At 44.6% G+C, this 16,689-nt stretch overlaps 1 protein-coding gene across 7 annotated transcripts in view; it reads left to right on the forward strand.

Annotated features, from left to right (window-relative positions):
* The first annotated feature begins 4,844 nt into the window (after window positions 1-4,844).
* IKZF2 (IKAROS family zinc finger 2) overlaps window positions 4,845-16,689 on the forward strand; it is a 111,332-nt gene continuing 99,487 nt past the window's right edge. For 3 of the 7 annotated variants that reach the window (XM_065669749.1, XM_065669752.1, XM_065669755.1), the window contains exons 1-3: window positions 4,845-5,220; window positions 7,977-8,025; window positions 8,734-8,838. In XM_065669749.1, coding sequence (XP_065525821.1) covers window positions 7,992-8,025; window positions 8,734-8,838 — 139 coding nt within the window. In that variant the 5' untranslated portion in view covers window positions 4,845-5,220; window positions 7,977-7,991. Of the gene's footprint in view, window positions 5,221-6,169; window positions 6,241-7,976; window positions 8,026-8,657; window positions 8,673-8,733; window positions 8,839-8,911; window positions 9,078-16,689 lie in introns of those variants that run through there. The other 4 variants (XM_065669750.1, XM_065669754.1, XM_065669753.1 and 1 more) reach the window with 4 other exon arrangements.

A 16,689-nucleotide genomic window follows, 5' to 3' on the forward strand; every position in this document is an offset into this window, starting at 1 on the left:
ATTTAAATAGATCCAGCACACTTTTTTATCAGCTGCTTCATGAACTTCATAATACCCTGTTGTTCTCTGTTTGGTATTGGATGTATATAATTCTGTTGGTATTTGTGATTTCCAGACATAAGCAAAGCAAGAGTTAATTCTCATTTTTGTTGAAGTACTAAGCAGGAAGCTAGGTCACGCATAAATCCTCATTGTGCTAGGTGCTGTACAAGCAAAGAATAAAAATGATCCCAGGCTCAAGGCTTCTCTGTTAGTAGCTTGTGTCATAGTTAAATTTTGTTAGGACACTTCAGAATTGCCCTTCCTCCTAAATGCTATACATGCCATATACATTTATATCTCTGTAATAGAAGATAAAACCTGTACACTTTTACTGTCGACAGTAAAACAGGAAATATAATACTATTTTCCAAGTAACTTGGATATAGCAATTGGAATACATGGGGGTAAAGGAAAGGATCTTTGTTTCTTGTATACTTCTGGGTTACATACACGTGAAGTTCTCCATAGAATAAGGAAAAAGTATTTGTTGTGAAGTGTCTCACACAGAGCACACTGAATTCAGGTGGAGCATACAGAGTAAGAGCTGGTGCCCTTTTAAGAATCAAATATTGCTTCTTGATGAATGAAGCTATAACAGTAAAGATAAGAAAATACAGCAAACCATGTGATAGATTAGCAGAATGTTTTACAGAGTCCCCTACAAAGCATCCGCTGCTCTTGAAAAGCCTAACCAGCCCAAGTGAGAAACTATTCACAAATTTAGTATTCAGATTACATACTCTGCCTTTTCAACTGCTCTCTGTACAATGAATGCCTGTACAACTACAGTAACAGACACAGATCTACAGTTTCTGTGGCCTTTGAGCTATTATGAGTATTGTGCCTCTCCATAAATTACATCTGCATGTCCTGAAAATACCAACTGTTTTAATAGGAATTAATCTATAGGCTTTTATCTCAGTGAAATACAAGGGATACAGTATGTTGTGTCCCTGTTAAAATTAATAAATTATGCTCTGAAGATATTCAAGGATGTTCATTATTTTTTTTATGGGTCTCTTTATGGATGCATATAAGCATAAAATGGTCCTTTATTGTAGCAAAGAGGAGGAGACGGAATAATGAACAGATTAGTGCTTATATGCTTTTTAGATTGTCCAATGCACAGTTACGTGAACAAAGGTCTGCTTTTGTCCTCTTCAAAGTATATTGGGATTTGATCCAGTTTGCCTTCAAAATGCCCCCTTCTGTGGGTAGAGAAGAGAGGGTTCAGTCTAAAGGCAAGAAAGCAGATGCAGGGGTCTGCTGCTCTGTGGTGTTCATAGCTGTCCAAGGGACAGTGTGTGTTAGATATGCCTTTTTGAATTTGCTAAGTATAAATAGATCTGGAGCTTATGATGTGAAGTGCTACTATTTATGTGAGTACGTAATACAAGCTTTTCGGGAGTGAACTCCTAGAATACCTTGACCTTATACAAGTATTTAAAAAAGGAGAAAAATATCATTTAAACCAGAATTTACACATCTGCATTATGGTTGTTTTGAATAATAATTCTCACACACATGCAAGTGCACACGCATATATAGGGGTTAAAACTTTTAAATAATTTGCTGAAAAGAGGCTGAGCCCATCACTAACCTATCAAATCATGTTACTGGCAAACAATGAGGAACTGAGTTCCTCTCCCAGGATCCTTGTGAGACAGGACAACTCTATTATCGCCAGCACACAAGGGGAGAACTGAGGCACAAGGGGACTAAACAAATACCTGGAGGGACATACGGGTCTTGAGTAGGTGACTGTTGGCACCGCTTGTAATTTCCCGGTAGCTGTCCTTGTGTCCCAGGGTAGGGCAGGGCTGTGCAAACGCTCCTTATGTCTTGTTTATGAAAATAGTAGGGAAAGGGGCTGCCCACCAGGCTCACAGCAGCTCCAAAAGCTTCTCTTTCAGAGCTATGCTGAAGTGACTTCTAATGTGGCAGAAGTCCATGGCAAAGCTGATAATTGCTCTTTGAGCATTGCTCAGCAGAAGAAAAACTCCCATTGCACTATTCACCACATTTTAGAAATGGAGAATTGAAATGCAGAGAAATAATGACTTGGCTGAAATTACTTGGAGGACCCTGATGGTCTCTTGATCCCCAAGCCAACACTTGGTCCTCAAGATCATCACAGTTGCTTTGCTGAGAATCATTTGGGGGCGGGTGCGTGGTTGACATAAACCACTGTGGAGCTCTTGCTGCAGCCCCCAAGCTGAGTTTTGTATTGGTTTCAATGGATTCACCCCTGTGTTGCTGTAGTGAAGATGCGCTCATCTCTGCAGCCCTTGGAGTCGACAAGCTGATTTTTTAAGGCAAGACCTTTCACTTTATTCCCTGTCCCTTACTTTTCCTTTAGTCACTCCTTGTTTTCACAGCATCATTTGGTTTTTGAAAGCTTATGGAGCAGCAGGATTAAAAAAATCAGAAGCATTTACTGAAGAGCATGGGTCTGGGTTTTCCCATCAGCTTCCATGGCTCAAGCAGGTTCCAGCAGCTTTGTGAGGAAAGCTGTTAGCTATTAAATTATTACCTGTAAGGAGAGCCAGCTGGAAGCTTTCAGTTTTCAACATTTTGATGAAAAGCACCATAAAAATCTTGACAACAAGGCTTGTAGCATTTCAATGACATCTTTTGCATTTTCTCCTGCTTTTCAATGGTCTGTGAAAGTGATCAAAGGCTATTGAGACCCACATCTTAGGCATTTTGACCCCCCAATATGAAGAATGAGGGGGAAAAAAAAAGGCAAAACCTGAAGTGCGTGCTGTTGAGTGAATGTGGACAGCTTTTGGGAAGTCACTTTCCATCTGGAGGAGAATGTCCGTAAGGAGAGTTATTCTGGCGTAAACTGTTATGGTATAATTACACAGCTATAGTTATGCCAGTCTATTTTCTGATGTAGGCAAGCCAAGTCTAGTTGTTGAGACGTAGGTGTGGGAAACAAGAAGTGTGCTTTCTAGGCTCAGCTTTGAGTGCTCTTTGTGGCCTTGGGCCAGTCCCCTAACCTTTCTGCCTCCTTTCTATGCAAAATGAGAAGAGTTAAATTAACCCACTTCACAGATGTGGTGTAATGACTAATTGGCTAAAATTTGTAGTGCTGGGGAGAGAGCTGTCTATTAACTTCAATGTCTTTGGCTTGCTGAGTAATTTAATGCATTTTTAAAAGAGTTTGTCTCCCTCTCTCAGGATAGGGCTGCTCTGCCACTACAAAGGATAATGTCATTTGATGTGAAGAGCTTGAGCTAATAAACCCTGGGTTTTACTTTACTGCCTCTAACAACAGTATCGTGCTCACGTACAGCTGGAGCGAGAGTTAAGGTTGTAGTTAAGATTTTGCTTCAAAGCAAAAATTACGGGGACTTTGCAGACTCTGGATATGCAAAGAGTGTGGGTATGAAGTGATGAAGGAATGTGTGTCAGTGTATGCCTGAAACTCACTAGCAAATGTGTGTTATTCCCGTTTTGTGGCAGAGAAAATAAGGGATAACTCCATGCTATTCCTGTTGGCTGCTCTGATGTGTGAAAAAGCTCAGGGGTGTTATGGATAGCCTGAATTCAGATGCTTCCTAGTGTTTGTGCGCTTAAGTTTATGAATTTTAAGTTAATAATACCTGTGTATATAATGCATAACAAACACATCCACAGGATGTTCTTCACTATGAGGGTGCTGAGGCGCTGGCACAGGGTGCCCAGAGAAGCTGTGGGTGCCCCATCCCTGGCAGTGTCCAAGGCCAGGTTGGACACAGGGGCTTGGAGCACCCTGCTCTAGTGGAAGGTGTCCCTGCCTGTGGCAGGGTTTGTAACTGGATGAGCTTGATGGTCCCTTCCAGCACAAACTAGTCTGGGATTCTTAATGGATTGTTAACTCTGGTGCCTAATAATATCATCACCACAATCACCAGCACCCAACAGTTCAGCCTGGGCCGAGAGACGCTTGATGCTGCTGCTGCACCTGATCTAAGGCCTGTCCAAGGCAAGGGAAAGTACATTCTGCGTTAATCATCAGCACCAAAGGCGTTCCAGTGGGCTTGGGTCAGGCCCTGATGTGGGGTACTGGCACTGGGGAGTGTTACTTTAGCCTCAGCCGTGAGGTAAAGCAGGGATTTCCTCAGGAGAATCATGCTGGTTTTCCCCCTTTCCACACCACACTGAATTCTCAGGAGGGGGAAATACATGGAAAGGCTTTTATTTTAACCGGGCTTTCTCTGTAAGCGTAACACTTACAGAATGGAAAAGAAATTACCTCATATTTACTTTGAATGTTCATTAGATAACGGCAGCTCCCAAAGCTTCCCGCCGCCCCCCCCCCCCCCAACCCCCACCCCGGGGGGGGGGGGGGGGGCGGGCTCCCACCGTGGGGGTAATTGGCGCCAAGCCAACGCCGGCGGGAGAGCGCCGGGCCGCGCTGAGGGGTTAAAAATAGAAGTGCTGAATCATGACTCCGCCGGCAACTTCACCCGCCCGGCGGCAGCGGCTGCCGCAGCTGAGGGAAGGGCAGAGGAGCAGCGGGCACGGACGGGTGCCGGGGGGAAGCCCCCGCGCCCGGAGGATGGCAGCACCGGTGCCCGGAGGGGGCGGCGCGCGCGTGTGTCCGTCCGCGTGAGGCGCGGAGCGCACACGGCGGCGGTGGCGGCACTTGTCCTCTAATCGATTGCCGAGCGTGCTGAGCGGCCCTGCCGGCGCGGGCACCCGCCCCCCGCGCCCCCCCCCCCCTCATCCCTCGCTTCTTTCCTCCCCCCTCCCGCCCCTTCCCTTCTCGTCTCCCTCCCTTCGCCTTGCCTCGCCGGCCCTTGGGTGAGGCGCCGCGGGGCGGCTGGGGCGGCGCGCAGCCGCGGGGCTGCGGGAGCGCGCGTCCACGATCGTGTCCGTGTGTCGCCGTGTCCGTGTGTCCCCGTGTGTGAGTGAGCGAGTGAGGGTGTGTGTGGGGAGCGAGTGAGTGCGGGCGTGCGGGCGCCGGCGGATCGGTTTCTCGGGGTTTGACCAGCTGTCCCAGGCTAACCCTGCTCTCTGAAGATGGAGGAAGTAAAAACAGGATTACCCTTAGCTACAGCTCCACTGCCTTAGTTTCCATAGCCAACTGCCGTGCACAAACACACCTCCACTAGGCAGAGGGAGCCGACACTAATAAAAACACAAACAAAAGGGGGATGGAAGTGATTCACTGCCTGCGCGGCTGAGGTAAATCTGCGCCTGGCTTCTTTTTCTTTCTTTCTTTTTTGTCGTCCCTCGTTTCCCCCCCCCCTCCCCTTTTCCCTTCCTTCTCTCTCCCCTCCCTCACCCCGGTCTTTCTTTCCCAGGTGGGGAGGACAGCTCCGTCCGGTGTGCTAGGCGGCGGCGGGGACGGCGGGGTTCCGTGTGTGTGTGTGTGTGCCTGCTTCTGTGTATGCGTGTGTGTGTCTGCCCGTGTGGAGGGGTCCCCGAGTAAAGTGCGAGTGTGCAGCATCTCCCGCACGGCGGTGGGCTCCAGTGACTTGTTGCTGTTAGATCATTAAAAATAATGATAATCATGATAATGGGGAAAGAGAAGGGCAAAAGCGCCGTGGGAGAGGGGCGGCGGGAGCAGTGCGTGTACCGGGGGGCAACGGGGCTCGCCCGGTCCGTTAGTCAGCGCCGGCCCCAACTGCCATTTCCCTCAGCGCCCGCCGCCACCTGCGGCCCCGGGGGGCTGCGGCCTGACGCGGCGGCGGGAGGGAGGAGAGACGCAGGGGTGTGTGTGTAGAGGGATGTGTGGAAGGGAAGGGCCGAAAATAAAATAAAACGAAAAATGAGGCAGGACTTCCATGACTTTGACAGGTTGTGGTATGGGCGGGCAGAGCAGCGATGAGGCGCGGAGCCCGGTGTCGCCCAGGGCCGGAGCAGCACTCCGGGGAAGTTGGCCTAGGGGTTCTGCGCGGGGTGTGAGTGCGCCTGCCGGCCCCCTCCCCTCACCCCATCCCGCCCAGCATCCCCTCCTCTCCCCCCGTTTTCGTGCAGATCCGTAAGGAACCGGTGGATCAAGTTTTTCTCTCTCTCTCCCCGCTGGTTAATCGCATTGCTGTAGCACCGGCTGACCTCCCTCCCTCCCTCCCTCTCCTTCTCTTTTTTTTTTTTTTTTTTGTGTGTGTGTGTTCTTCATCTTCCTTCAAAGTATGTGCCATTCCTGAGCGAGTTTCCCCGCCGGCTCATCCCCGGAGCTGCCCGGCTCCGCATGCCCCACCTGTAAGTGCCAGGGGCGGGTTTCTCTCCCCTCTCCCTCACACCCCCTCCCCCCCCCTTTTTTTTTTCTCCATCTTTTAAAAATAATATTTTTAAAACTTTCCCCATTTTTCGCTGTCTTCACCCGGAGCAAAACTCTCTTTCTACTCTCTCCATTCGTTGTGGAGGGGGAGGCTTGGCAGCTGGGATTTGCCATCACCAGCCTAAAAATGGTGACCAGACTTTTTCTTTTCCCACTTCTCCTCCCTTCCTTGAGGAAATAAAAAATAAAAATCAAACCATGTTTTAATTTCGGTTATGGATGTTTCTGTGTTTCTTTTTGTCTTCCTTGCTCTTCCTCCTCCCTTCCTCCCCTTTCTTTCCTTCCACTTCATTGGCTGGGATGATCTTTCCCTGTTGCTTCTGATGTTTCTTTCTTTTTCTCAGTGTGTGCCTGCCTACCTGGACTAGGGGGAAGATAAGGTAATTTTGAAGGGCTTGAGGAAGCAGCTTACCTGTTTTGAAAACTTTTTGTTTTGTTTGGAGATTTCTAAGAGTCATGTGAAAATCAGTAATTGAAGAGAGTTTGCTAGCAGCTGGGCAGGTTGAAATTTAAGTGTTATGCGCTGAATGCCTTGGGAATTTGATCTGTTTTATACCAAAGAGGAGCACAGAGAAAAGTATTTATTTATTGGGGGAAAAGGGGGGGGGGGGGAGGAAGGAAAGCCGGTTAAGGGAGGGGGAGGGAAGTGGTTTTGGAGACAAGAAGTGAAGCTGCCTGTTTTCCAGTAAGTAATGGAGAAATTCCAGGAGCCAGGGCTAAATATACTTGGCGATCAATACAGAAATGGCTCATTGTGAATAATTTAGCTGCCTGGTGCAGTGAGAGTTTTGAAAGTAAAGGCAAAAAACAGGCCATGGAGGGAGAGAGGAAATAAAATTCTCCTCTGGTCATGTCAGATTCTTAACTTTTCCACTTAAAAGAAAATAGTTATGATTATTGGTCTCTCTTTTTTTTTCTTTTTTTCTTTTTTTTCCCTCAATATATATCAAATGATAGCTAGGGGGTGTCATTCTATACAGTTACTTGGGTTTCTGGAAAGTAATAGCTTGTTCTGTGTCAGCAAAGTGCTTCCAGAAACTTTAAGATTGCTTCACACCGCAAAATGCTTGATCTGGGAGTATTTAGTGTGATGTTCAGCCCCTTGCTGTGGCAGATAAATAGGGTTGGAGTGAACAGGTGCCTGTACAGGTGTGTGTGCATGTACAGTGGTGCAAGACAAAGAGTTGTGACAGACATGGGAAGGCTTTTTTTTGTTTAGCTCAGGATGGAGTCTCTTGGAGTTTGTGTGAAAAGAGCAATTGTTAGTAGTATCCATCTCTTCAAAGCCTGTTCTGGCTGTGAGCACTGATAATTGATAAAGCATTACCATCCCAGCTTGAACAAGACAAGTGGGAAGTCAGGGAAAAACCTCTTGGATCAGGTGAAGATACAAGTAGGGGAGAAAAGGGAGTATGGTCAGACCAAGGTGATCCCAGTGCAACCTGCCTAGGAGGCAGCTGAATTTCTCTACTCACATAATTTTCAGAGAGAGTTCAGTGATTTGCAAATGAGCACATGCAGTACACTTGTGTGTTTCTCTAGGCAATGGTTGCAACAGCAGTAAAATGGGCAACTACTTAGGGCTTTTAAGTAAGTTTAATCATTTAATGGTTGATACTGACAGGCGTCTTTGAGGGTGTACTTTTCTGCCTTGCAGCACTGCACTTTGACTATGGAAGCAGAGGCTGCTGATGGATATATAACATGTAAGTAGTCATTTCATTTGATTATTCTGAATTACTTTTCTTCTCCCACTATCCTTTCTATAATGCAGACACTTGAAACTTTAGCTTCCTTCTGTATGATTTTTGTATTGAGATGGCACTAAATTAATAGCATTTAGACATAAGTTTTGTGTATGAGTGAAAATTGCATGGGGATGGGTGCATGGGTGACTACCTCTAGGTCTAAGTATTTGCTGAGGATGAATGAACTTTGCAAATGAGAGTTCATCTTCAGAAATTCAGATTGCAGCAAGAAACTTTTTATGCCTTTCACTGTGCATTTCTCGTGTTTTCTGTGTCAGGGTTTATTTAAGTGCTTTGTTTAACTGTCAGTTAGCCTGGAGCTTTTGGGGGGGAAGGTCTGTATGGTGAAGTACTGTTTCAGTCTTCTCCTTCTCAGCCTGGATTCTCAGTGTCTGCAAATGGAAAAGTAAGCCTTAATTTCTCTTGAGACAAAGCAGCTGGGGCAAGGCTTGCCACAGGTGTGTGTGTGAAAGACTGGTGACAGTAGGTTCGAGGGAACTCTTAAATGAGTTCATCGAACCTTAACTTGTGGCAGCTGAGAGCTCAGTTTTTACACAGGCTCTGGAAGACCCCACCAGTGGAAGAGAAAGGGCTGAAGGGTGCAGGTGGGCTGTAGTTCTTAATCATGGACTGGAAACTTACAGGGAACTTGTTTTGTGAAAACAGGTGACAATGAGTTTTCACCCGAAAGGGAGCACTCCAGCATGGCCATTGACCTCACCTCCAGCACACCCAATGGGCAGCATATCTCTCCCTGTCACATGGCAAGCAGTAAGTCTTTTCTTAAGCCTGTTCCTCTCTAGCAGTGTTTTTGGGTTAGTCTGGTCCTCCGGGTCCTCGACTTGCTTACCAGGTCTTCACCACTGCTGTAGGCATTGCTAATAAAAGAAGGACAGGGTAGATCTTCTTTTTTTTCTTGTTCATGCTGGTGTCTCATCTAAACATGAACGGGATTACTAGTCTGAACTATCCCAAGGTGGCATTTGAGAGCTGGTCCTTACCTGTTCCAGGTAGGAAAATACTAGGTTTGACATGTGCTGATTTTTGTTTCATCAGGTTTTGAAATCGAAATGGAAATGGTTATTATTATTTACCATGCTTCTCAGAATAGCTTGAAGTAGCTTTATTTGAAAACAAACATGTTTTATTTATAAAAAGGCTTTACTCTGGCAAAAGTATTAAGCTAAAATATCTGGGTTTGATGGCAGGTTGTATTTTACTGTTCCGTATAGAAACTTCAGCATCCTATTCATTACCTCAGCTTTGCCTTGAGAAGTCCAAAAGTGGTTGGGATAACTGGGAGTTTATGGCACTTGGTAGCTGAGTTTCTAACAAACTGAAAGGATTTTGTTTGAGAATGTCAGGGGAGAAATTGAGAAAATGTAGAGATTTGGCTGTCTACTGAGAGTGTCAAGTGCTGATAATATTTTTATAATTATTTTTGTGCTATATTTTGGAAGTAGATGAATGTAGTTTACACACATTTCATAAAACCGACATCCTTCCTTTTCTCTGCATGTGAGTGCCATAGCTTGTTGGTTACAATGTTATATCAAGATATTTATCTTAAAGGACCTCTGTACTTCTGTTAAAAAATAATTCAACATTCTTTGCTTCCAATATACTTTCAGAGGGTTCCTCTCTATGCGATACTTATTTTCTTCCTAGTGTATATACTATAGATATGTATTTATCTTTTTAAACTGTGAAAGAAAAAGCCTTCAGGGTTGCTTGCTTTCAAATACAGAGTGCACTGTCTCAGAGTCATTCTTACTGAGAAAAAGATCTTAATTTCCTTTAAGAATTCTTTCCTCCTGCAAATTAAGGGTAAAATGCAGTTTTTATGAGTCTTTAAAACTGAGGGTTATTATGAAGATCTTCCAATTATATACATGTTGCTAGAGAATATGGTTGCTGGTACTCTGGACTGAACTTTATATGACAACTGATCATAATTCAGCATCTTTAGACAATTCCAATCCTGCTGCACTGGGATTCTGATATATTTTATTATGTTGTAAAAGTTTTACTATGCACTTTCTTCATTTTCTTTGTTTCCTTTTTATTAATGGGAAGGCTTCATTGGAAGGGGAAAAAAATCTCCCTGTTTTAAATCTTCTTTATAATCTAGACTAAAAACCAGAGTCAAATTAGGGAATAAAAAAGATCTAGGATGAAGTAATGCAAAAATACTTTAACACATTCAGTATTTTCATGTTCATTGTGTTAACGTTTTCAATGTTTTTTAAGCTTTGTTAGTTCTTGCAGCACACATATCTGCAGCCTTGCTGAATATCTCATTTTTGTAGATGTGTTTTTTGATCTCTCGGAGGTATCTCAGCTGCTCTCATCACTGCTACTCTTCTATTAACCATGTACTGCTGTTGAAAAGTTAGGGGCTCTGCCTGGGTTTTTTGTTTTTACAAAACTTAAATTTGTTGTAATTTATATACTCTGTTTTGCAGAGAGGAGGTTTGTTCTGTCTTAAACATGGAAGTTATTGATTTGAGGTTGTCGGCTTTTGTGGCAGCTGTTACACTGATTCATTTAAGGATATTGGCCAAATCTTGGATCTGGCATAAGTAGACTAAATCACCAGGGTGTGCTTTAGAGCTTTCCACCTATTTTATAAGGTACAGGAAATTCTTTTAAAGGTTCCATAACCCAGGGGCCTGCGACCTCTATCCTTTTTTTTTTTTTTTTTTTTTTTTGTTGTAATGTGTATTTTTTAAAGGAGAGGTGGAGATGGGAGAGTAAGGAGGAATAGCTGTTTGAGATACTTTGTATAATGTGGTAGCTCCCGATGGATTGTTTCATCATCCCTCATTGTAAGTGGCAGAAGTGGCTGCGTTGTACTTCAATATGGTTTTGTTTCTAGTGGAATCACTGGAGGACAGATCCACTCTGCCGTTATAGTGAAGCCCAGGGCCTAGCATTCTGGCTGAGTAGGGTCTGCTGATGGAGGAGGTGGTATGTAAGTATGTGGATCAGACTGCAAATATTTCACTCCTGGTTTTCTTGCCACCAGGAGGTGGATGGCCCTATTTAGCTGTGTGCTCAGGACATGCACCTGCAGGGTAGAGATCTAAGTTTTGACCTTTGTTCTTGCATTTCTTTGAATCGTTTTGAACTGCAGCTCTTAATTTAGCATTAATTTGTATCTGGCTCAAACAGAGACAAAACCGTAAGAAGCAAATTTCTTGAGTCTGTACTGAAATGACTGAGCAGCACTCTCCCAGCAACAGTAAAATTATGTGCTAGGTTGAGTTTTCTATGTTCATTAGCCCTTGGCAGTCCAAGTTAGTAGGAGTTCTGGCTTTGCTGCTGATGTTTTCAGGTTCTATTCCAAAAGGTTTAAGGTTAAATATTTTGGCTGGTGTTGGAGAGTTGTCTGCTGCATCCTTTAACCTATTATCATTTTCAAGTAGCTAGACGGTATGTATAGGTTATGGATGGGGCTGACACTCAATTTTCCTTGTGGATGAGATGATCCTGAAAGATAAATCACAGTAAATAGCCTGACATAGCTAGCTAATGATCTTACATATACCTTGCGGTATGTATCTGCCTTTAGCAGAATACTGTATGTATGTTGGCAGATGCTCTATTCTAAAATAATAATTGTAGTTTTATGTAAGCAGAGATTTAAAATATGTGTAAATAGTTAAGCAGAATAAGTTGATAGATCATCTCAGTGTCCTCTACAGTAAAAGACAAATTAGTGCTATACCTGCTGAGTACAGATGATACATTTACATAGCCCCAAATCTGGAAGTCCAGCTTTTCTTCTGATCTTCCGTAGGTAAACTCTTCCAAAGGCTGACACCCAAAGCTGGGCATCAAAGGCTCAATTAACTTTGTGTTGGTACTGGAGAGTTCCCTGCATGGCCCTAAGCTCTCCTATAGACCCCACAGGATTCAAGGGAGTCTGTGTTGTTGCCTTCCGTGAATGCTGAACTGGGCTGTAAGTGATCAGGAACCTCTGAATAGGAACTGGCATGCTAATTAAAGGCTGATGGGGAATCCTTATAAAAGAGGCTTTAAAAAGAAATAATTCCCAGTCACCTCCTCATAATACCACACTGGGTTCTTACTACAGTTATTAGAGGTTGTTGGTTTGTTTTTTTTTCTGAAGCTTAAAATGGACTTAGAATGTCCCCTTTAGAAACTGCAGGGCACAGTTATTTGATTAGTGAGCTCGATGACGGCTTTGTATAGGATGAAGGATACTTCTTGAAGACCACTTGCCTGGTATCATGCAGAAAATAATAACATCAGCTATTAGCATCTGACAGTCAGTGACAGAGGAAATTTCCTCGTAAATTAGAGGCTTTACAGTGGGTGTCTCAAATAACTTTATCTTTGCTTTCATAGACAAAAGGAGCCCTTAAATGAAACAGAACAATCATAAATATCAAACCCAACATCTGATGTTTGAAACTGATTAAAATTGTGGTGCATTCTAAAGATGTGTCTGTAGTAGCTTGAAGTGTTACTAAGTTATGAGAAATAACAGATTAAGAAAACAGCCACTGTCAGCTGACTCTATTGCCAAAACGGAGGCGATTGCATTTTCTCCGTGGTGGGGAATGATTGCGCTGTCTGACAAGAGCGCCCCAAATCTTTCTTGATTACTTTCATTTCTGAACTCCAAATTGTCATATGACCCCTGTTTTGTCACAATTGTGTTGCCCTCAGAAAAAGTTTCATGTACCAAAGCTGTATCAGCACCCTATCTGTATGGATAAAGAAACGTGACCATTGAGCTTGTCTTTTGGCATGAAACTGTTTAAAATTAGAGCTTGCATCATGCCGCACCTACACGGCAAACAAGCCTTGCCATCACTAGTCTACTGCCCAGGCAAGTGAGGCTGGACCTTGCAGTGGGATTCTTTTGGCTCAGTATATGTTTTTTTCAGTAGGATGAGGAGATGGGGGCTGAGCCTCTGCAGGAGGCTTTTCTTTAGGGAGGGTGGTTGGAGCTGGCTGGGCTGGGGTGCTGGAGTGGGGACTGAATTAGTGCTTTGAGGCAGTCACTCCTCTGACATGAGCATTGGGGCATGAAGAATTCTGGCAGCCAAACTGTTGAATCCCCCTGAAGTAGGGATTCAGGTCTTCAGTTCTTCCAGGTATCTCAGAAAGTGTGAAACACTGCATATGGTGCTAAAAACTTGGACTGGATAACCTTGAGATGTGGAGGAATCTCTTCAGCAGTCTTTAAGGAGTAGGGCAGGCAGCATGTATTGGTCTGGCTATCTTTCATATTGCCTTGGTGCCAGGAGGTGGACTTCTGACCATCCCTTAGGATGACCTTCAGTCCTTTGTGTCTGACTTTACAGCCTTCACAGTATGATGTTTAGAGAGCTCAGCTGTGCGTGATACAGATGTACCTATGGTTTTGCAGGTTGAAGGGCAGTGAAGATGCTCTATGCCAAAATGAGCTTACATATAAGGGATGAGCTCAATAAAGTGTGGCAGGGAACTGGAAGAAGTGAACTCCTTTGACACTTACGGAAGGACTGACTTTGCATCAGCCTTTTAACCTCAGACTCCCTGGGAATTGTTGGAGGAATAATACTCATCAGAGTTTCAGCCAATGGGTTTAGCTTTCTTGAAGTTTAAGGGGGAAAAATAAGAAATAAAAAGGTGATGATCAGGCTTTGAACAGAAATCTAGGGGGTTTTGACCATGTCTAAAAACTGAAGTGCTGCAGAGTAGTGTTACACTGCTTGTTTCTTGAAAAAAAGAAGGAAAAAAGGGGTACCTGGAAATGAAATACTTTCTGGGATGCAACCTGGATTGTTGTAACTTCATCCGCAACAGCATAGATTTTTCACGCTGATATGGTTAAAATAATGAAATAGTTCCTCTGATACAAACTCTGTGGATAAACGACCACCAAGTAGCGTCTGAGACTAATGCATGTTTAAGTAACTGCTATCCATAGCTCACACTCCAATGGCAGCAGGTTTCCCTCTCGATTTTTCATATTTCTGTTACAGTCTCTCTGGCATTCCCTATGGAGTCAGATACTCAGCTGCAAAAACATTCCTCTCTCCCAGTGAGTGTTATAATGAGGGTGGAGCAAAATGATCAGTTAATCTCATTAAAAAGGTTTTTATCCATTCTGATGGAAGCCTCCTGAGAGGTCATCTGCCAGGGCTTTGTTGCAGCACACACCTTTTCTTAGGGAGCTTCTGTTATTCTCTTGGACTGTCAGGTTTGGTTAACTTTTCTTGGTACACACCCTGTTACAACACTCAGTGCTCTTGCTAGCTTTGGAGTCAGCAAGTTTTCAAAGTTTGCCTCTGGAATTTCAGTTCCTTTTCAGACATGCCAACAAAAAGAGCAATCCTCATCTTCCTTGAAACGTGGCACTTTGATAGCAGCTGCACGATGAGATACCTGTTAGAGAGCATTTTGTCTTTTCCATCCCTGAATCTGGGGGAATGTGCCTCTCATGTTGAAATCGATGGGTATTTTCTCCTGGGAAACTGGATCAAGGGCTTGTTTCCTATTCCTGTGGGCTACAGGCTCTGTCTAGTCCCTCAGGTAATTGACAGTTTGCAGGACTAGGTTTTACAAGTGGAAATGCAGCTGCCTGTGTCATCTTTGTGAGTTACAGAGGGTGAGCCATGCTCGTGCTCCTTGCAGTGCCAAGAGAGCACCTTGACAGAGCGATGCTATTCTAGCTGTGAGGAAAAGGCTTAGCTCTCTTCTGTCTTTTCCTCAATAATCCCAGTGAAGAAAACTCCTTAGGGGATCCACCTTGAAGCAGGTTGGTAGAAACTTTAAGAGAAGGCTGTGCCACTGCTCTCTGTAGTAACAAGACCTGTCTGTTGCTAACCCAGGTGTGGAGCCTGTGCCATAGCATAGAGTGGTGAACCCTTGCTTTGAGTCCAAGTGTCTGGCTGCTGCACCCCAATGAAAGAAAGCAGAGCTGTGGTTATCACTGACAAGTGATGAGGCTTGGCAGGTATGGGCTGGGTGACCAGAGGTCCAGCTTTTCTCTTGACTCTTGTCACTGTAAAGGAGTCCTTTCATGTTTCTGTGCTGCCTTTTTGCCCCTCTTGCCTTTTTTGACGAATCAAAGAGGCTACAGATCACTTAGGGTGGTACATGTTAGGCCTTGTCAAAAGTGGGAATTTTATTACAGTATCTACTTTGCTTAGGGGTTGTTTTCATTTTTGCAGCCCCACAATGAGACACTTTCAGAAGTACCTGAATAGCAGTGTAGCTTATTTCCTGTCCTGCACAGGAATAATTGCGGTAGTCCTAAAGCACCCTGTTCTGGTGTGATTACATTAGAGCAACCACAGCGTTTTAACTCTTCCCATACATTACCAGGTCTGTGTATGGACAAACCCCTATTTACACTGCCCAGCAAAATGTGCCCTTGATCCAGAGCCAGGTTTACATTACCGGCTTGTGCTGGCACTGCTGTGTCAGCCTGTGGCTTTGGAGAGTGTAATCCCTCACAGGCAGAGCAGTGCTGGCAGAAGCTCCTGCTGCGAGCGTAGCCGTGGCTGGCAGGGTCACCTGCAAGTGGTATTACAGGTGTTACACTGGAGTGTACCGTAAAACAGCAGGCCCTGTTCCTGGAAAAGCTGATTGATGTCCCTTATTTCTATGCTGATAAAAAGCTTCCATGAATTATAACTTCTTTTTTTTTTTAACTGCCTTACTCTTTCTCCACACATCATTGCTTTCTGCGTTGGAGGTTTATTCCAGTAATGCTGTGTGACTGAGGCATAGCACCACAGAGGTGGTATGCTCTCTGTGCATCATACCTGCTCTTTTAGCTCATGGTTGCTGTGTTCAGCCTCTCCAGAGAGGTTACAGGGCACTGCGTCTACCCTATGGGGAAGCCAAGATTGTTGACAATCCCTGTGCTCTTGAAGGGAATGGTACGGAGGTTGTACACCTTTGTGTGGTTGTAGGTCAGTCTTAGGGCTAAACAGCACTCTCATCGCTGTTGCGGAGGGTGTGAATCTACTAGCTAGTGGTGAATGAAAAAGACAGCAGTTAAGTGCATGGTTCCCCTAAACAGGTAGTAGCCTGTTTATCAGACTGGGTTTTACATAAGGCAGGAGCCAAGGAATCCAGTTCACTCCAGACATGCCTCCACTCTCCCCACCAAGGCTTTATGAAGAAGCTGCATCAACTGGGGCTTTTTAACCCCTTTTTTCTGCTGGGTTATTGGTACCACTTGTGAGGCTGTTCTGGGCACAGGTATAGTCACTGTAGTAGGGAAAGTGAGAAAGGGAAGACTAGTGGGAATATTTAAGTCCTTTCCCTATCACTGGGCTGGAGAAGGCCTTTTGAGGACTCAGCTCTAGTGTTTGCCCTGAGACTTCATGCAGTGGGGTTAGAAGACTCAGCTATGTCTTGATGCTGCTGATGTCGGGCCCTTTGTTCTGAGGGATGGAAGTCTGAAGCAGTTTCCAAAGAAGGTAGGACATACCGAAGCACAGAAAATCCATTCACCTTGTCTGTCTGTTCTATCACCTTTTTTTCTCGTGAAGTTTCCTCTTCTGTGGGGAGGTAAGGTGGTTGTGTTTCATCTCCAGCTAATGGAAGATCTGGGCAGGGCTTACAATAGAGGTGCTCCATTTGCAGTTA

The sequence above is a fragment of the Lathamus discolor genome, chromosome 3, assembly GCF_037157495.1.
Source record: "Lathamus discolor isolate bLatDis1 chromosome 3, bLatDis1.hap1, whole genome shotgun sequence".
Classification (NCBI taxonomy): domain Eukaryota; kingdom Metazoa; phylum Chordata; class Aves; order Psittaciformes; family Psittacidae; genus Lathamus; species Lathamus discolor.